Source organism: Anthonomus grandis, chromosome 17 (genome assembly GCF_022605725.1).
Source record: "Anthonomus grandis grandis chromosome 17, icAntGran1.3, whole genome shotgun sequence".
NCBI classification, from domain to species: domain Eukaryota; kingdom Metazoa; phylum Arthropoda; class Insecta; order Coleoptera; family Curculionidae; genus Anthonomus; species Anthonomus grandis.
In genome coordinates this window covers 15,996,134-16,018,649 of record NC_065562.1, presented here as the reverse complement: position 1 = coordinate 16,018,649, position 22,516 = coordinate 15,996,134, and the positions used below count along the sequence as shown (strand labels likewise).

At 30.2% G+C, this 22,516-nt stretch overlaps 2 protein-coding genes across 4 annotated transcripts in view; both read left to right on the top strand.

Annotated features, from left to right (window-relative positions):
• Positions 1-7,028, top strand: part of LOC126746596 (uncharacterized) — a 31,528-nt gene extending 24,500 nt beyond the window's left edge. The window contains exon 4 of the mRNA XM_050454907.1: positions 6,851-7,028. Coding sequence (XP_050310864.1) covers positions 6,851-7,028 — 178 coding nt within the window. The remainder of the gene's footprint in view (positions 1-6,850) is intronic.
• A 13,420-nt stretch (positions 7,029-20,448) lies between these two features.
• Positions 20,449-22,516, top strand: part of LOC126746405 (cAMP-specific 3',5'-cyclic phosphodiesterase) — a 415,679-nt gene continuing 413,611 nt past the window's right edge. The window contains exon 1 of one of the 3 annotated variants that reach the window (XM_050454656.1): positions 20,449-20,714. The gene's annotated coding sequence lies outside the window, so the exon portion shown is untranslated. Of the gene's footprint in view, positions 20,729-22,516 lie in introns of all 3 variants that reach the window. The other 2 variants (XM_050454655.1, XM_050454654.1) reach the window with 2 other exon arrangements.

Sequence of the window (22,516 nt, the reverse complement as noted above, 5' to 3'; positions counted from 1 at the left end):
AGATTTTTCAATTAATTATTTAATAACTACTTGTTTACTTTTGAAACCCCATAACTTTCATAAGTTTATGTTGTTTAACCTGTTAGCAGCCCATCAGAGCAAACTTTTTGCCTTCAATTTTCTCGAAAACCATCGTTCTGGGCGATGTGCAACAAGAGTACCTTTTTTGTAGGAAAAGGTATGTAGTTTTTAAAAAATGAACCCACGTTTCGAAGAAAATAACCTAAAAAAAGTTATTCACGAATTAACCCCCTACCCTTGCAAAAACTACCCTTTCCGATTTTCCAAATTATTTTTCAGTATCACCATTTGATTTTGGGTCAAAATTTATGGCAGAGGATTTTTTTTCGAAATTTTATCTCGTTTTTTAAGCCTACAATTTCAAAAAACCGTTTTTTAAATTTACCCTTTCAGTGCCCCTAACTCCCTTAATATGCATTTTCCGCCCTATAGTTATAGGAACTTTTTTTAAAATTTTTAGGAGTACTATCACCCCCCGACTTTTTTTACACCATTTCAATGACACCCTGTATATTGTAAATTGTGCACCTATATTAATACAAACTGTAGCCATGCCTTTGATAGAAGCAGTAAAGACTTCACAATTTTTTTTATAAATCCATATATAACTAAGATTCTAAGTACCATAAAGCTACTCCTTTAAATCCATAATTATTTAACTTAGATAGCATACTCAAAAACCTTGAATAGGTCAAAAAGTACTTATTTAAATTGAATCATCTTTAAGGCAATTAATCGAAACATACAGACATAGAGTTAGACCTAAATGACTCAATTTAATAACACTTAGAGCCCATCAATTAATATACGACCAGTGATTAAGACTCTTGAATGTGATAAAGTCTTGGACTTGATAATGCTCTAGAATGGCTGCATCATCTGCAAACTGGAGCCACGTCTTTGATAACAGCAGTAAAGGATCCATATTATTCATTCAAAAAGTTAAAGTTTTCACTTATCATCAACTGTTTCAAATAAAAACAAAATTCGTTCAGGTTTGTTAGAGTTATTTGTTATTTGGATGGAAAGAATTACGTCATCAACTTCCTGGAATAGACACGGAATTTGTACAAGTAACTACAGATATTTTGTCATATAAAAGAAAAGAATGTCGTCATCAAATGCCTGGAATTAAAACAAAATTCGTTCAAGAGGTTTTTTTGTTATCCAAGTTGAATAATTAGGATTAGAATTAGAATTAAGTAGATGAATTTTGTTTTTATTCCAGGCAGTTGATGACACTATCCTTCCCATTTAAATGACAAATTACTTTGACTACTTACATACATAATATTAATTCAAACAATAAATACATACTATGCAGAAGTCAGTTGTAATTATTAAGATTAGGGGTATAAAAATCCAAAAAAATTGTAAATTTTATTTATCTAAAAATTATGATATTTAAATTTAATTTATTGCATAACTTAAATGCATATAATGCATGTCTCTTTAATTTTTATCCTCAATTTGTTCTGCTTGTTAACTATTACCTTATCATAGGTATAGATAAAATAAAGAAAATTAATATTAAGAATTTGTGAATTGGAAACTGGGTTTTAGTATAGTAGTTGAAAGAATACCTTACTAATTTGCTTACTGTATAAATATCCCTGGAGTACCCTAAGGTTAAAAGATAATGCTATCTAATGGTCCCATATTACCTAAGTGATTTATAGGATTTTCTATACATAAACTAGTAAAAGTCCTTTATTTTCACACTTCTTTCAGTGACCCATCATTAATGTTTCCCTAAATTTGGACTATGTAAATACCTATATAACTATATTCGAATTATAATTTTTTTTTACATTTAAATTTCGCGGGTATTTTATACCTACTAATTTGTGTATTTTTTATCCTATTATCACTTTTGAGAGTCACGTCAAAATCAAAACAGTCACTTGTCATTATCAAATATGTTGTAACCGGACAAACTATTAAGGTCAATTTACATTTACACCTATCGAGGTTAAGATTAGTGAATTTTGGGTTAGCTAACCTTGGATTAATTGATGCAATGTTGCCAAATAAGGATGTGAAATAAATTAAATTTTTATTTTATAAATTAAGCAAATAACGTGACAAAATTTAGATCAAGTTTAATAGTTAAAATGTTATTCCTGAGCCAACTTAATCTATGTATTCTAGGTGAGTTAGTGGGTTTGATTGTATAGTTGGTTAAGATCCAGATTTAATTTTTATAAATTTATAAAACCTTAATATAGAAAACTCATAAAATTGTTTTTTTTTCTTAGACCAAAAATTACCATATTTTATCCATATTGCAAGACTCATACATTTTTTTTAACTAAGACTAGAAATCATGACGTTTCAACTGTAATTTTATGCATAACTTAAATGCATATGACGCACATCCTCGTAATTTATGCTCTTAAATTGTGGTCTTTTTTTATGGTAAACACAAGCACAAGAGGAAAGTCCTATGTCACTCTTGGAAGATATTTGTGGGCGTTTTGTCTAGAATCGCTGTAGGTTATATGGGTCGGGAAATATGTGAGGTGGAAGCCCGTTCCACAAAGAAGATGTTCTCCAGATGAATGAGTCCCGATACAGCGACGTCTGTATGATGTTATGCAAATTATGCAGATATAACTTATATAAGCATAATAATTTAAGTAATAAACAAAAAGAAAACATATCCATTAAAATTATGCATGTAATAATACAAAAAGGCTTTTTATGGAATTAAATTTTTTATATTGTACACCTTAACTCCAAAAAAGCCGTGCACAACAAAGAAACTCCGATTTATTATAAAATATTCCGGTGCTAAGGTACGTATATTCAATTTCCGTTTTTAAGATGGAAGTCACTGAGGCATGAGGTGATAAAATTCTCTGACATATATGGAAACTTAAATGGGAAAATTTTACTTTTATTTAACAAACGAAACGTTTCTAAACAACATTTTTTATCGATAAAATGACATAAAGGGAGGCACGGCACGCAAACCCTAAGATTTGTTACTAGGGGGTGTAAAATATATAGTAGGCATAAAAGCTCCGGTGACAGTAAGCAATGAATAATTTAGAATTTGTCGCTTTATAAATTATGCATGCCTCAGTGAAGCTTAACCCCATAAAAAAGACAAAAAACCTTCAACATTTCTCCAAAACTCATTAATCGACGTCTATCCTTTTTATTATTTATTCAAGCATTATTTCCAAATAAATATACTTAAGTTTTTTATGATATATCCACTATCCACTATGAATTCTTATACATGGGTATCTACAATTGACAAAACAGTTTTATAAGCCTTTACATGCATAACCTAAATGGATACAATTCCCTTGTTGATATTCCGTGAATAAAAATATATGAAAGCTTTTATTTGCATTGAAATGTATATGGTAGTTTTACAGGAAACATATCTGTTCCATTTATGCATATAAAATAGGGCAATAAAAAAGCGTATGCATAACTTAAATGAACTTTTATATATAATGAAAAGTATGTATATAAAAATCTAATTAAAAATTAATATTACAAGTCATATTTTCCTAATTTCTATTGTATCTCCTTTAAAATGAATATTCCACCCAAAGTGTCCACAACCCCTTCATAATATTTAAATTTATGCATCATTATCAATTCAAAATACATTTTTAAAATTCTTACGGTATTATTAATATAATTGCGAAGCATCCCAAAGGAGAACCTTTTAATAACATTTTAATGCGAATTTCCCTTCCATAAAACCCTCCGAATAAATAATGATTTAAATAATAAATAACGGTCGACGGTATCCATTTAAATTATGCATGCGAAAGTTTAATATAAAAATGTCTTTGTTGAAACGCAGAGGATATTTCAGATTTAATTTTATGCATAACTTTAATGACTATGGTGCACGTTTATCATGTAAATTATGTTTATTTTATTAACATAATTTAGTTGTTTATTAAACAACAATTTAAATATTAATAGCGTGAACGTCATGTCCGTTAAAATTATGCATGCATTAAATCAGTATTCATCTTTCAGACACTTATAATAATAATAATAGATTTATTAAAACTATGCTTGAGTTAAATCAATATATTTGGTGAATGTTCCTCTTAAATGATATTGATTACATCCAAAGCTTTATTGATTATATTGTGCTCCATCTTTCGGTGACTCTATGAACACATTTTTCCCCTCAATAAAATTTATTGATAAATCACCGGAGCACCACCTAGCGGACGTTCAAACATTGAAATCAATACCATCATTGCCCCCAAAATCCCCCCCAGATAGAGCCACATCAAAAATATTCAAATTATTTTAAAATTAAATTAACCCCTGTTTAGTTACATTATAAGCTCCCTCTGTCGAGGGCAAACATCATTATAAGGGCCTCTAAATAATAGATAAGCAAATGTTTATATTGCCTGGATAAATAAACATTATATGGATGCTTTAATGTATATTTTAGTGGTAAATTAGGAGATGGCTCAAGGGTTTTAGGAACGATATATCAATGTAATTACCTTGTAAGCGTAATCGTCCCACCCTTAAATATATCTAAAAAGGTAATAAAAAATAATTTATTCAACACGTGGAGGGCGGCCCACTTGTTTAAGGTCAAGGAAAAAGGGCGGCAAGAAGGGCGGATCCTTTTTAAATTTTATCAATTGTTAATAACGTATTTTATGCATAATTTAAATGTGTATGATGCACGTTTTTTTTTTTGCTCTGTAATACGAAAATGAATTTATATGATGCATAGAATAGTGGAAGGTGTCTCATATTCACTTAACTTATGCATGAATTAATGATTTTTTATTATAATTAGTATTAAATGAAGGCCACTGGATGTTTCATTTATAGTAATCGTTTTCTTTAATTTATAAGGAGCTAATTGCATGCAACATGGCGTGAATGAGTTAAATATCTTTATGTAGTTAGCGTTTTATTCTTTTTTTACATTTGTTGATATTTCTTTATTTTTATTCAACAGTATTTATTTTTTTTAACGTTTATTAAACAACCTATAAGAAAATGTTTATTTAGTGGCTGTAGCTCTATGAACAAATACAGAAAATAATTTTTTTCTTACAGGAGTTTTTAAATAAAAAGTTGGACGTTTGTGACTTCCACCTCATTTTACGTAAAGCCCTTTTAATATTTCTTTAAATTTCTTATATCAATTTAAAGTCCATTAAATGACCTATAAGATGGTGTTTATTTCATGGCTGTATCTGTCAAATATCTATAGAAAATTGCATTTTTATTTTGAGAGTTTCTGGTACTGTTAATTGGCACTATATTTGTCTCCAATCGAACTACAGGTAAAAAAGCAGATTTAATTTTTTGTGATATTAATTTAGCTACAGATTCGGTTATTCCTAAAATTATTAATAAGTACAGACGTTTTAAGAATTGTATTTTTACGAGACGTACACATTTAAATCCGTAGAATGATATTTTATATTTAAATCTAATTAAAGTTAAAATTGAGTAATTAATTTTAGGCATTTTAATTAAACATGCACCAGTTTAAGTAATTTATCACAACAGTGATTTAAAGAATTAAAAAATATTCGACAAATTTGGAAGTAAAAAAATTATTCCCGGAATAACATAAAAAATAATTAATTATGCCCGAAATCCATAGAAAATATGTTCGAAAAGCCTGGAATAAAAAAGGAATTTTTTTTATTGAGAATATTCCAGACTTTTAGTTATAGACTATTTTTTCATGTTATTCCGAATCGTCTCAGTTTATTGAATATGCCGCCATCTAGCGATTTTGATTAAAATCCTTAGGGTCAGATGGAGAACTAAACGGTTCCTTAACCTCTTGTAAGAAACGTCAAACATTTGATAGGTCATATCTCGGCAACCAGTGGCGTGTGTAAACCCAATCAAACCAAAACTGCCTGGATGTGATTTTTTATTTTATTTAGGCAATTATGGGATTATGGATTTTTCTTTCTACAGGAATTTGAAGCATTTTTTATATGTTCAAGGCTTCTGCCGTTTAAGCTTCTTTCAGCCATTTACAGTCATTTTTTATATATTTCAAGCCTTTGAAGTAAATTTTAGTTTAAGTCTAGGCACCTTAAATTTCTACCAGACATTTTAAGGAAATTGAATTCTCTTTAATTATGCAAATTAATTATTTTAATCTTGATGGTTTAGGGTCAAAATGTCTTCAAACAAAAAAACATTCTTACCAGGGATCCAATCCCTAATAGTCAATTGTGTAGTTAGCGTTTAAGATGTGTACAACTGTGATTAAACAGTGATACTACTTATATATGGTACTAATCAGATGCAGGAAGGTAAAAGTTAAATAGTACCTCATTGGGAGCTGTCGGTGTTGTTTAATCTGATGATAAAACTGTGATTAAAAGGATTGTCGCTGATCGGTCTGCTGCTAATCAATTAATTATGAATGCATCAAAAAATCAAAAAAATTCACATTTTATCCCGAATATAAATGAAAATTTTCCTAATGAACCAGTAACGTTTTTAAAAGTGAAACTGGATCAAACTTGCATACTTGCATGGAATGCACATATAGATTATATATGATCAAAAATTCCTTTTGCAAATCTGATTTGCATTATAGAGCGGATTTTTTCAATCAAATATTCTATTGAATTCATTCAGAATAATAATGATATTTACATTGAGTTCCATCGCATTAATTGAAAAAATAATAACTTATAAACCCAAACAATCTAAATGAGAAAAAAGATATTTAATGCCTGAAAGTAGAAAGAAACGACCTTAACTGCCTGGACAAAACAAAAAAATCCCATATAAAAATAAACTATTAAATCCTGATTCACCTAAACGATAACACCGACAGATGGCAACAGCTCCTCAGTTGCTCCAGATTTTCCCAAAGTGTCTATTATGAGATAGAGGGAGGGGCTAAACGATACATCCCGGGGGCATTTATCCCTAATTTAATCCTTGTAACTCATATCGGTATCGCACCGCCGTTGTTCGCTTCACCGGATTTATCCCGGAAAAATTCCTTGTGAGGCAGATTAATGGCCCGTTCCACTTGGTTTTCTTTTATTTTGTTAAGGGTCACGTTGAGTCGAAAAGATTGGGTTTATTTGTCACGGGGCGAGGGGTGATAAATCATACAGCAGAAACAAATAAATAAGTTTCCGTTGGGCCATTAGCGAGATAGCTGAGGTAAATCATTTTTCTGATGAGAAGTCTTTTGTCTCACTCTAAATTGCATGACGTTAAAGTAGAAAACTTCTTCAAAAAAGAACTTTTAGGCCTACTTGCACCCTTATTTATTTATCAAATACCTCACACCCTTGTGGCGCAATTTATGACTTACGTGCCATCGTAACTCCAAATTTAAGCTACAGGTAAACACCGATAAACTCAAGGGCGGTTTTTTTTATAGAAGGACCCAACCCAGTCGCCCTTTTTGAACTCCCTTGGCGGAGGGACAGTATCGATCATCCTTCCCTCTCCCTTCTTCCTCGCCGCCCTTCTCTGTTTCGTGGGACGCCTGTTGCTCCCAAAAGTCCTACAGATCCTATCAGGATTCATGGGACACCGGGATATATATGACGCACGTATTCATTATTAGGGTTTGAATTGTTTATTATAAAAGTGAACATGAGAGATATCTTGTCAAATTTCGTGGTTTGGATAAGAATATATTATGGAGAACAATAGTTACTGTCACTTTTAAAGTGTTTTAAGGTACTTGGGTGTCTTGGTTTTATTATCCTGATTTAAAAGCTCCCTGCTTGTCTAATCGTAGACTGATTGTTAAAATAAGCACTTTTATTTATAAAACTAGTTAGGTCTGGTCAGACCTAGCTAGGTTCCTTCTTTTAAATATTTTTACCAATGCTTAAGATACTTCACGACCTGCCGCTTGTCTCTTTAATTAAATCCCCTGAAAATAGCGATAAATTTCATGTGATTTAAATAATTGGTGAGAAAGAAATGGTATGAAACTTAATCCAACTAACCTAATACTAGTGATACCTTTAAGACAACATTTCTTTTTAAAGATTTAAGTGTCACTCCAAGTATACAGTTTTCTTATTCAAGAAATATGTTCTAAACTTAATTAATTGCTTGTAAAACATCGGATATAGTATCTTCTTGAAAATTAATGTCATTAAAAAAGAAAAATGCTGGGATTTCTTGTGGGCTTAATTGCCTAAAAAAAATCAATAATTTCTTCCAAGAATCTAAAGGAAACTACACAAAGTCTCGGTCTTAAAAGTAGCTATTAGTCGATATTAATTTACAAGTGTCTATATTACTTAATTAACTGCTTTTAATTTTAAACTTAATTAACTGCTTGTAAAATATCGTATATAGTATTTTCTTTCAAACAATTTACGTCATTAAAAAAGAAGAATGCTGAGATTTTTTGTGGGCTTAATTGCCTTAAAAAGAAATCAATAGTTTCTTCCAGGAAGTTGATGATACGAGGAGAAAAGACAAAAAATTTAAATAAAAATGAGAAGGAAAAAAAGAAAAGAAGAAACTTTAGGTTCAATTGCCTGTAAAAAAAAACTAATAATTTCTTCCAAGAATCTAAAGGGAACTACACAAAGTCTCGGTCTCAAAAGTAGCTATTAGTCGATATTAATTTACAAGTGTCTATTACTTAATTAACTGTTTTTAATTTAAAACTTAATTAACTGCTTGTAAAACATCGCATATAATAAAAATTCAGAGATTAGAGGGACACAAAGTCAATGATCTCAAAGACTAGATGTTTATTTTTTTTAAATGATTACACGTGTTTCGTCCTAAGGCATCGTCAGATCTAAAAGAAAATAGAAAGCAACCCTAGTACAAAAACAACAATGCATAGACACAAATTACAGTATAGAGATTTGACTTACCGGTAAAGCTATTGGATTAACACCACAAACATTAAAGTTAAAACAAAAATAAATACATACAAAATAAAAATAATGTTGACGTGTGAGGTTAAGTTGAACGGGAGAACGGAAAAAAAATAAAATAAAAAATAAAAAGTGAAATATGACTTGGTCGAGAAATGAACCAGTGACCATCGGGTTCGTAGGCAAGCGCTTAACTTACGTGCTATCCAGGTCGTGATAAAAAACGTATAACCTACTGTCAGAATTAATAAATACTTTTGAGAACGAGACTTTGTGTAGTTCCCTTTAGATTCTTGGAAGAAATTATTAGTTTTTTTTACAGGCAATTAAACCTAAAGTTTCTTCTATTCTTCTTTCTTTCTCCTTTTCATTCAAATTTCTTATCTTTTTTCTTCGTATCATCAACTTCCTGGAAGAAGATTTTTAAATTTATTCTTTCGAAAAGTTGATGTTACTAAAAAAGAAGGAAAAAAAGAAAATGGAATTAATAGTAGGTTCATTAGCCTATAAAATATTAATAATTTTTTTTAGATAATGTTAATAATAAGGCAATGGTACATATTTATATTAAAATCAATAGCATATAAATTGAATATCTTGCATAATTACAATTGTGCAGAAAACCCAGTGCTCGCTATAAGAGGATCTTATATGAGGATCATTTTATAACAATTCTTCATTAATGTTTAAATTGCGTCCAGGATATAGGCCTTAGGAACGCAAAAATCTGGACTTTTTAGTCAGTTTTTGGACATATCTGTGTCTCAGCTCTTTTATGTTCTCGGTATTAATTTAAAATTGGGTTTTTTATTGAGGCCAAAAAACGCATAAATTTTTGATTATTATATCGACTTTCAAGCATGATAATTTAAAAACTATTATAGGCACACGTTTACAGTTCTTAATGGAAGTTGACGCATTTCTTATAGAATCCTTTCATATATGAATGATTTTTGTAGCCTGAGAACCTTTTGCCTTTGAGTCAAATTTGTGAGGTATAGTTTAAAGCTAAAAAAAGTAAAAATCTTAGATAACTATATAATAATAATAATAATAATACGTTTATTAGTTACCAAAATAATACAATATAAATTATATTTAATATACATAAGTGCTAAAACTAATTAATTACATAGTAACTAACAGGGCATTAATTCAGACTTCCAGGACCACTTAATACAATAGTGCATGAATTCTGTTGAAGCCTAGATATTGTCTAGTAAATACTACAGATTATATAGACTTAATATTAAATTACATCACATTATCAACATTAAGTCGTAAAGGAAAACTTGAAGCAAAAGAAAAAACATCAATTACAGAAGGCTAGAGAAAGGATCTCTCCCACACTTAAAACTACCCTACAAAGAGACTCAACTAATTCAATCATATATATCGTTTTTCAACTAGGTTAATTAAGAAACTATTTTAGGCATACTTCTGCAGTTTTCAGTAGTAGTTAAACCATTTTATATATGAATAATTTTTGTTACTTAAGAACCTTTTGCGATAGAGTAAAATTTGTGAGGCATAGTCCAAAGTCAAAAAAAACGAGAAATCTGAAATTATTATACCGATTTTTACGCAGGATAACTTAGAAACTATTCTAGAAACACTTTTACAATTTTCAATACAAATTAATGAATTTTTTAAAGAATTTTTTCATAAATAGGGTGTTCCTTAAAAACGTGCTAATATTTAAGGAAGTGATTCCTGGACTCATTTTAAGAAAAAAAGTTCCTATGAACATATGTCCTAAACGTCTTAACTTTTGAGATACAACGTGTTAAAGTTTAAAAAAAAACTTAAACAGTAATGTAGACATTTTTATGAAATGTGGTACATGTATTCTTTGCATCAAAGTGCATTTTTTGATGTGCAAAAAATATTTTCTTTATCAGTGGCGTTTCTATAGGTCTTCTATTAAATATTTTTAGTGAAAAAAAATACACCACTGCTTTTTCTTAAAATATTTTTTTTTTTTTAATTCCTCGGTGACTTTTTAGCAAATTTAATCTCTTGGTTTTTTTTCGTCCGATGCATGATTTTCGCCGAAAAAAATAAAAACCATTTTACTTCCCTAAAAATCTGACGCGGTGTGAAAATGTTTGTTCGTCGGTTGCAAGCAAATTAAGCGAAAACCATGCGTTGGACAAAAAAAAAACAAAAAATCAAATTTGCTAAAAAGTGATTGAGAATTTAAAAAATAATTTTTATTTAAAAAACAAGGCAGTGACGCAGTATTTTTTTCGCTAAAAATATTCAATAGATGACCTGTAGGGACGCCACTGAAATTTTTTTTTTTTGCACATCAAAAAGTGTGTCTTGATGCATAGAATATATGTACCAAATTTCATAAAAAGGTATACAATGTTGTTTAAGTTATTATTAAAAAACTGATTTTTTTTAAAACCCTGTATCATAAAAGTTAAGACGTTTAGGACATATGTTCATAGGAACTCTTTCTCTTAAAGTTGATCCGGGAATCACCCTCTTAAATATAAGCATGTCTTTAAGAAGCACCCTGTATAAATGATTTTTGATCTTGAGAACTTTTTTATTAAGAGTCAAATTTGTGTGTCTTCTTTTTCTTATTATTATTATTATTATTATTATTATTATATATCAGTACATTATAGTTTTTAAGTGTTCTACAATCAACCAATATATATAATGTAAGAAATTGCAAAATCTTTGTGGATACTACACTGTATAATAGTACTCTTTTGGAGCTTAGTTTTGTGTGACTCAAGTGACAGATGACATTTTTACAAGAAATTGGGATAAAGATCGGATTGTTGCAGTGGTGCCGTTGGATGTTTTTGAAGCATTTGAATTTAAAAAACAGAATTTGGAACAATGTTTCCAAGCCCTGCAAGACGAATAAATGCGTTAAAATACCTGGAAGACATCGAAAATTACTCCAAAAACTGGGAAAACTTACAGTGGTGGCAACATGTGTATGAAAACTGTCATTATATCCACTAGATTATTGTTTTACTTGTTCCAAATGCCTGGAATAAAATGAAAAATTACTTTAAGCGCCTACAAAATTTGGATTAATATTTCCAACCCCTAGAAGATGGAAAATTACGACAAATGCTTAAAAAACGTCAAAAATGACTTTGAAAGCTTGAAAAACATTCCTAGGCTGTAATAACTGCAATCTATTATAAAAAAAACAATTTTTTGGTAATAATGTAAAACGCTTATACTGTCAAGAACTGTGAAGAATCCTATTTATATACATATACGTAAATCAGCGAATTCTTAAATAATTAATATGTCGTTAACCATAATGTCGGTAAAACGTTTTTTTCTTAACTTGCGTCTAATTGATGTGACGTGCAAATTTTGTAAGCTCTAAGTCATTGGGCCTTTTTTACGGGTAATTAATTAATGATTAATCAACAATTAATAAAAATCAGGTTTTCAATCTTTTTACTCAAATCTTATGAGGTAGTGGTTTTTTTTAATTATGCCACTGGTTGCTGAAAAACTACTTTAAAACGTGTCATTCTATATCGTAATATCTTATGCTAAAATTTAGCTTAATATTTATTTAATTTTGTCCTTAATAAAAAGAGAAAAGGCGCCCATCTGAAAAGGTATAAATAAATGAACATTAAATCAACTGAAGAACTCTTTAATTTTTGTCATGATTATTTCAGGAAGTCAAATTCATGTATTGAAGCTGAAGGTTTTCTATTTTATAAATAAACAGAAATTTATTGCAGGCAGTTGAGGTGATGATGCAACTGCTTGAAATAATAAAATATATAAAATAAGCTAAAAAGAAGATAAAGGCAAGAAAACAAGTCAAAAATAACTACAAATATGTACATAAAGAAAACAAGTTATAAACGAACTTATACTTAACATGGAAAAATAGTTGGAATTGTGATAATTGGGAGCTTAATTTAAAGGTTGTAAATTTTTTAAATAAACAGAAATTTATTCCAGGCAGTTAAAGTCACAACTTGGACCAACTGCCTGGAATAATAAAAAGTGCATTTTCTCCCTATTAAAATAGAATAAAATCCCCGACTTCCGTTGCTTATATTTTCGCTCTCTACAAACCATAATGTACACATTGCCTCTCATTTCGGTTAGTAAACATAAAGATAAAAAATCACTTTTCTATTTATACCCGAATTAAAAATCGGCCATAAACAAGCCAATTTACTGTTGAAAATATCAGCTGCTGTTGTAGACCTGCGGTTAGACGTCGTATACGCACACCGGGAATAGTACAAAGTCTAACGTCACATATTATGGGAGACAATAATAATTCGCGTGTTTTGTTTGATGATAACAGAATAATTTTCGTTATGGTTAATGATATAATTAACTTGATTTATTCCGTTTTAGCGGCGGAATCGCTATGTGCAACCCATCAGGTAATTACAAGCTGCGGTATATATATGTATTAATGGAAACTATAAACCAGTCATTATTTATGTAAACATTTGTCAAGGATTATGACATTTATATTACTAGGAAATATATTTTACTTTTTTAAATTTGAGCCGAGGAAATGGGTATAGAGCCGGAAAAGAGTGGAAGCTGCTCTATAGCTCTAAATTAATACTAAATCCGTCGATCACTTAAGGGAATAACGAACCATACACGCAGCTAATCGAATTTTACCTATTATGGCGCCTTAATTGAACTATAGGATATTCGAAAAGGGCGCTCCCGTTTATCCAGTTAGAAATTTCCAATAGGAAACGGCTTAATATGGCGAACAAACGACTACGCTCCTGTTGTCGCTATGGTTCAAGTTAAAGTTAGGAAATTGAGTCGTATAAACGTTTAAGATTTGGCAGATTATTTTTCGAGTGACTATAATAGAACTGTATCAAAGGAGTTTTGAAAAATGTTAGAAGCTCAATTAAATTCTCTGATAATTAATTAGATAATTAAATTGGAAATTAATTTTAACTCGCTTTTACCAAAGTGGTAATAATAATTACATTTTAAAAGGTAATAAAAATTTTTAATTACGTCCCTAAACGGCCCTTCACCATAGCTAAATGCATTCTGTAATTCGGCTTAATATCCTCCTCCTCCTCCTCCTCCCAATTAAATTACATTTCGAAAGTTCCTCGCCAGTGATAAAGGCAAAGGAGTTTCTATTAAAGTCGCTTTCGATGCAGTTTGTCCGGCGTAACTTTGTTGCTCAAGAAGTTGAAGGGAATATTACATTTTCAATGGTGTTTTTTTTGCTTTGGGTAATTTTTTATATCAAGAAATCAATAAAATATGAATGAAAGATGAGAGGGAAAATTTGGCATGGAAGTAAGTTAAATCAACTCACGACGGGATAGAGGGGAGCGGAGGAGGGGGGGAGGAAGAAGTAATCCTGGAGAAACAGGAAAGAGCCTATTCCAAGACATGTGTCGTATATAATCAAAAAGCAAGGCGGCGACGTCTGCTTTGGATTTGCAAATTTCGTATTTGTAGGTTATGGATGTTCGGTTTTATGGCCATACATATTAAGGGATTTTTATTCATGTAGTAGTAGTAGTGCACGTGGAAGTAGGAAACTAAACTGGCGAAAATAAAACAACAGATATTTACTACTTGGAAATAGAGAAAAACGGCCTCAATTGCCTGGAAGAAAAAATATATTTACTGCTTGGAAATAGAGAAAAACGACTTGAACTAAATTAACCTTTAACATTTAAAAAGACCTTTTAAATATGGTAGCATAACTTAGATGGACAGGACAAACGTTTTTATTTATATTTTCTCGAATTGAACTTTAATAATGTTTCAAATCGTGTAATCACTTTTTGGTTAAAAAACGAATTTTTTCTCAAATAAAGCCTAGAATATTGAAATATTGGTCCGACTAAGTTGCCTGGAATTTATGTAATAATCAGCCAGCTAAGAGATACTGAAAGCATCCAATTGCCTGGAATAAGAAAAATTGATTTCTTTATTGCCTGGATTAATAAATAAGCCATAACTGGCTCTATTTCCTGGAAATATATCAATATTTAATTGCCTAAAATAAAAAAGAATTCAGAAAATCTATAGCACAACTGTTGATAGTACTATTTAAAACTCCTTTTAGAAAACTGCTTAAAATAAGAAAATTAAATGCTCAACTGTGTAAGATCAGGAATTTGCCTAGTTTCACCATGTGAATTTATAAAACACGTTTTTTTAGTTTATATGGGCATAACTTAAATGAACACGATGGACATTTTTATATGCGTTATTTATTCCACATAAGTTACAGTTTGAACTGCCTGGTTTAATTTTTTTTTAATACTTTAATTATTATTTATTCCAGGCAGTTTAGGATAGACTTTCTGTTCATCAAATTTTATATTTTTTTAAATAGTATATACTTTTTTCCTTATATCTTTATATAATAACAATAGTATGTTGAAAAAGAAAATATGTATTTTTAGCCCGAAGAAGGTCCACTAAATGATCGAAACGTCGAAGAAATTACAAATTAGGAATATAAAAGATTAAATAATAATGAAGGCAACGTTGTCGATATGCCTAACACTTTTGACGTTAAGATCATTGACATAATTAGTAATAAAAGGAATTTTTCTAGAGTTAAATATCCTGCACCAATTTCACTTTTATGGATAAATTTTGGGGTTTTTGCACAATATTCCTAAAAAAAATTGACATTTTTGCAATTACGAAAAATTTCGGACATAAAGGCATTTTTGAAGAAAATGTGGAAAGAGCGATATTGTACTTTTAACGGGTTTCTTGCTCAATTTCTAAGGTGTCGTATATAATCAAAAAAGAAGGCGGCGACGACAACTTTGGATTTGCAAATTTCGTACTTGAAGGCTATGGATTTTCGGTTTCAGGGGCGTACATATTGAGGGATTTTTATTCAAATAGTAGTAGTAGTGGAAGGTCATGTGGAAATAAGAAAATAAACTGGACAAAATAAGACAACAGATATTTACTGCATGGAAGTAGAGAAAAACGATCTCAAGTGCCTGGAAGAAACAAAAATTACTACTTAGAAATAGAGAAAAACAGCCTCAACTGCCTGGAAAAAAACAAGGAAAAACGGTATTTACTACCTGAAACACACAAGAAAAAAGATACTATTTACTGCTTGGAAATAGCAAAAAACGACCAGTTGAGGTCAGTTGCCTGAAACAAACAAGAAAAAATTATATTTTTTTGGTTGGAAGTAAATACAGGTTTTTGCACAAAATTCCTAAAAAAAATAGACATTTTTGCAATTACGAAAAATTTCGGACATAAAGGCATTTTTGAAAAAAATGTGGATATAGTGATATTGTACTCTTAAGTTGGTCTTAATTGGTCTTTAAGTCTTTATTGGTTTTCTTGCCAAATTTCTAAGGTGTCGTATATAATCAAAAAGCAAGGCGGTGACGACTGCTTTGGATTTGCAAATTTTCAAATTGTATTTAAAGGTTATGGATTTTCGGTTTGATAAGCGTACATATTGAGAGATTTTTATTCACATAGTAGTAGTAGTGGAAGGTCAAGTGCATGTGAAAGTAGAGAGAAACGACCTTAAGTGCCTGGAAGAAAAAATATATTTAGTGCTTGGAAATAGAAAAAAACGAACTGAATTGCCTGGAAGAAAAAATATATTTACTGCTTGGAAATAGAAAAAAACGACCTCAACTGCCTGGGAAAAACAAGAAAAAAGGTAGTTACTGCCTGGAAATAGAAAAAAACGACCAGTTGAGGTCAGTTTCCTAAAACAAACAAGAAAAAAATATATTTTTTTGGTTGGAAGTAAATACAGGAATGCCTGGAAAAATTAAAAAACAGCTTACCTAGAAAAAGATGCCAAAGTTTTGAATTAGATTTAATTCATCTTCAGGCTTTACAATAGATAGAAGGTGTTATAAGTATACAAAATTCGATGCAAATATTTTAAGAGCGTATTGTAGGAGTTAAAATAAGACTTTTTTATTTCCAAAAGATTGAACGTATAACTGTAGTCAAAATTCCAAATAATAGATTTTCTTTAAGCAATTTGCGCGGGCTGTAGCTCTGAGGGGGTGAGTTTTAGGACCCATGTTTATAGGACAAAAAACTCTTATTTTAACTCCAACAATGCGCCCTTAAAATATTTGCACCGAATTATGAAACACGTCTTTAAAAAAAAATTCCCAATTTTTATTTGTAAATGATAGTATGGATGTCATAGAGTTGCAAAAGAAAAAAAAATGGCCAAGTTGGAAAACACTTGCTTTTTTTGTATTGTTTTGGTTAATTCAGTTTTTCTCGAAAAATTCGGGTTTTTACAAAAAATAAATATTACTTGTGAAACATCGTTAAAAAGATAATTTTGCAGAGATCAGAAAAATGCAAAAACCAAATATGGCGCCAATAAGAAAAAACCGATATTGATGGTGGAAACGTCGTATTAAAAATCTAAAAACACCAGCCAGGTAGCACGAAAAAAGCAGCAATACAAAAGTGCCAATTATTCTAAATCTAAATTTTGTATTTCTTTGAATATCAGGAATAATAGGAACTTTTATTTTTTTTAAGGGGCGTATTGCTAAGCTCAAAAATTCTCAGTTTTGCCCATGTTGAGAGTCGAACTTGAAACACCCTATATATAGAAACCTGATTCGATATTAAGTTTAATTTACTTATGATTTAAGAATGTTAAATAATCAATAAATGATTGTAAGTGGTGAGTAAAAAATTAATGTACAAGTGTGTTTATTTATTGAACCCACGGGAAATGCGTAACAAGATTATGATTTCTAACAAATACGTACCGCAAAAATCTTTTCTGTAAGATCTACATTAACTTCTGTCTGTGGTGCCTGTATACAATCTGATTATATTATTTTACTGTGCTTCTGTAATGCTTTGTGTTCTTAATATAATTATTACACTTTAAGTTTGCCTGAAACTTTACACCGATATCTTTACACTTTTACTTACTGAGTAATTTTTGATGCTCGCCATAATATTATGACTTAGTAACGTTTTTATGTCATAATATAATATTATAACAGACCAGTTATTAAAATTAAAACCAACTCAATAGTGCCTTTGGATCCATATGCAATAAGTAACGGTCATTTTGGTTTTCTAATTTTTCAACTAATTTGTAGGAACTCCTTTTGCTTGCCAGATCATTTTCCAGATTTCAGATTCATGCCATTGATCAATTTTTCTTCAGTTGAATTAATCAAGGAATGTATGGTAATAATACTTTTAGTCTCTATGTTTCACAATTCCATTAATATTACTAACATAACTGATGGTGCCGCTATATTGCTCAAGGTCTAAAATTGAATATTCCTATGTAAACATCTTTTCTTACTTATCCCTAACAGAGTGTTATGCATGAGTCTTAAGACACTTATACTACAAGACTGCATTTACCTACATTATTCTTGCTGACTGGTGAATCAATAATATTACAAGGCATACTGAAGTCTAAATCTTCACTCTAGGAGCAATATTTACCAAGTTTTAAATTCTTTCAAGAATTCCATGTTCATATTTTTCAGATTTTCTCTCTCAACCTCATTTTATATCAATAAGAATGCAAATAACTATAAGATAAATTATGTTCAGCTGCTGCAAGTTTAAAGGCTGATAGACAATCATAAAATAGGAAATTTATTTGGCAATACAAGTATTTGAATAAGGGATCCTAATCTAGATATTATATTTTTTCTTCCTTAATTTAAAAAAAATAATTTTTCGTTTTTTCGTTAAGTGACCTTATGGTTTCTGTTTAAATCCTTTAAATTTTATTCTTATATTCTATTAATTTTTTCATTGTATTTCAGCGTTAATAATAAAATAATAATATTTGTTATCGAATATAAAAACATTACAATTTAATTTTTTTGCATGAAAATATCTACGTAATAGTTCGTAAATAATGATTCGAATAAAATAAATCTTACATGTCTTATAATTATATATAATATTATTAGGATGCCAATTACCAATCACCAATTTCCATTTTGGCAATTTTGGCATCCTGGTTGCCAATTACCAATCAGGATACCCGAAAAATGCTAAATTAAATATTGCATGGATGGCATTGTTTTGCAAGTGGAAAGTTGGTTCTAGGATAGGTGACCAATTAAAATTATGTGTTTTTAATACACTTTAAAATTAAACCCGCAGCCTGTTTCGTAATAATTTTGAAGGTTTTTCTATAAATAATTAATTAACTTTTAACCAGGACTAAGAGTAGACTTAACATATTAAAAGCAATAGCTCTCTCAATGACTTTGACACATTTTCTGATTTCATTCTAGCAAAATATGCGACTCAGTATTGGACTAATTACCACTTGCCGAGTTTATAATACTGTCAGATTTGCTTTCATATGCTCATAGGATTTCTTGCTTGGCGACGCAACATTGTAGTAAAAACCAGTACCAGGCAGTAGAGTCTTAAGATTTATCCATAATTCCTTTATAGGGTTGTTTTTATTTTCATCTATGCATTCTGCATAAAATTTTTCCTTCTCTACTCTAATTTTATTAACAGTAATATTTCTTTTTGCCTTATACTCATCCCAGGCACCCTCACTCCTATAAAGAACAGCCCTTTTGTATAAAATATCCCTTTCATGCATAAGGTTTTTAATGTCAGACGTTATCTATTTTTTATCCACATATTTTTGCTTTTGGATAATCTTGACATTAGGGCACATTTAATAATAATAATTATATCTTACTATATTTGTCGATATACAAAAAGCCTTTGACACTTGACGCTGATGTGCTCCTTGCCGAGCATAAAAAAATTAACTTTAGAGCCTTTGCTTATAAATTAATTAAATTACATGTAAGATATGTGAAATAAATAACGTATATAAAAATGTCCATCGTGCTCATTTAAGTTATGCCCATATAAACTGAAAAAACGTGTTTTATTAATTCATATAGTGAAACTAGGCAAACTCTTTATTTTACGAAGTTGAGCATTTCATTTTCCTACTTTAAGCAGTTTTCTAAGAGGAGTTCCTAATAGTACTCTAAAAGCCCTTTATATCAGCAGTTATGCTATAGATTATCTGGATTCTTTTTTATTTCAGGCATATAAATGTGGATATATTTCCAGGAAATAGAGCCATTTATGGCTTATTTATTAATCCAGGCAATAAAGAAATCAATTTTTCTTACTCCAGGCAATTGGACGCTTTCAGTATCTCTTAGCTAGCAAATCTGCTTAATTATTAAATAAATTCCAGGCAATTTAGTGGAACCAATATTTCTATATTCTAGGCATTTGAGAACAAATTTAATTAATTAAATTACATACTCTCCAACTATCCTCCCAACCCTTTAGTTCCTTATCCAGATATCCAGGTTATGCTACCAGTTGACACCATAAGAAGCTGAAATAAATGAGTGTTAGTAAAAGAGCAACAACTACCCTCTCCCTTTTTGGCATATGCCTTAAAAAGGATGGCGCGAAGAGACTCTGGCATCAGCCTACCGATTTTCCTGAACTCGAAAGAGTTTTCCCGTGTGCGGTTCGCGATTTCCCAGCCCGAGTGCGAGAGGGAGCGCCGTCGCATTTAGTCCGGACTCAGCTGTCGAGAGACGGAGATCGACCCGCGGCTTTTACGTGCGGAATTATTTACGATCGAACTGGGGGGGAAAAAACATTGCGGAAAATTCTCGGTCGGGTTTTCGTCCGTTTTTTTTTTACGTTTCTTAGAAACTAAAGAGGAACTCTGAATTTTCTTTTGCGTTTCTTTGTTGCTTCTACTTGGTGGTTTAGTGAGTGTCTATGACTGGATTTGAGTGTTTTGGTGTGGAAACTTGCCTTAGAGTTGTTGGATTTGGTGGAGAGTAGTGGAATGTTGGGGTTATTATGTCAATATTATTTTTTTTTTAATTCATTTATTTGCCATGAATTTACTTTAAGAACCCAATAGACAATTTATTTCTCTCGTTAATGAGTTGCATATGCAACGTTGCCAAAATGCCTTAAATTTTCAAAGTTTTAATTTTTCTTATTTACGTGTACTTATAAAATATTTAATTTAAAAAAAAATGGGATTTTTACGTAAAAAATGGCTTCACCTTTTATATGCGAGGTTGCCAATATCCTTAAAATTTCCAAAGTTTAAAAAACCCTGTCTACTTATGTTTTTTATGAAAACGTTGTTTTTTATTCAAAGCACTTTTTAAATGTTGGAAATAATGAAAATATATAAAAACTAAAAATGCCCAATTTTTTTAAATTTTTTTATCATAAGTGACGCTGCTAGCTCTAAGATTTTCCATGGCAACGTTGCCAATATGACTAAAATGTCTATAGTGTCAATAATTTTTTAGTTATTACGTAATATCGTCCTTGCTTTACACTAAATTTTTTGGGATACAGAGTAACAAATAACAACGAGAGTAACAAAACGACTCTTTTAGCGAAAAAAAAAGATAAATTTTTGCTAATATAAGGTTAAGAGAAAATCGCGAAAAAAACGTATAACCTCTTCTATATAACTCTTTCTTCACCTACAAAGAAGTAGCCCAACGTTGCCAAATTGAATTGTTGCTAAATGACTCTTATATATGTTGATACCCTCCCTCTCAAATCAACCCAATTTACATCTAACCTAAATACAAAAGCTCTGTCAAAAAAAATTGTTAAATTCAATTCAAATTCATTAAAGCTCATTAGATTTCAATCAGATTTAACTGGCTTCTTATATACTTAAACCCAATAAACCTATAGTAAGCAAATCGCCTACCTGCTTATTTGTAGAAATGTAATTTAATAAAACCTTACCAGAGCCTTAAAATTCCCTGAGAAAATGATCCTTAATATCTGTGTATGTTTTGAGCTTTTTGTTTCAAGTAGTAAAGCAATTTTAATACATGATTGAATATGTTCAAATACTTTAACAAGCGCAACAGCTTTATTAAATAACTCACTAAGAAATTGTCAAATACTGTAATAGAGCTATATGTATCAGCCTATTCTAAGTTTCCAAATTATGGAATAGCTTTACAAAAAATCCTGATATACTTTTAGGGTCACAGATATATTACCAAAATCTGTAAATGCAATTAGCTCACTACCACAAATATTTACCTTCATCTTAAGGTATAAAACAAGATTCTTAGTATCTTTCACCCTTTTTATCTATTTCCAGTGCTCTATATTATAGGAATTCTGAAATTTATCAACATATCTTTAAGGAATCTTTAAAATGTCTGTAAATTGTATTTAAATCTAAATTTAACTTTGGTTGCACTGGTATTTCGCTTCCCTTAGACTGAGACATTTTAAATTTATCTTAAATTTAAGAATTCTTAATTAACATTTAAAATCACTCAAGTCTGATAAAGAGTCTGATAGTAGCATCAAATCATTCACATGGATTACCAAAAATATACTGATTTTAAAATATAAGCACCTTTATCAATAAGCATATTATACCCACATTTTTTAGAATGTCTTAATTCTTAACAATTTACAATTAACACTTTTATTTAATGAACCCAATTGCCTGGAATAAAAGAAAAAATTATTCCAGGAGCTTGAACTACTTTAACTGTCTGGAAAAGTGACTCCCAACTGCACCAGGAGTATCAAAAAATACCGGCAACTCTGTCCAAAAAGAAATGGCAAAAACATATAAAAAACCACTTAAA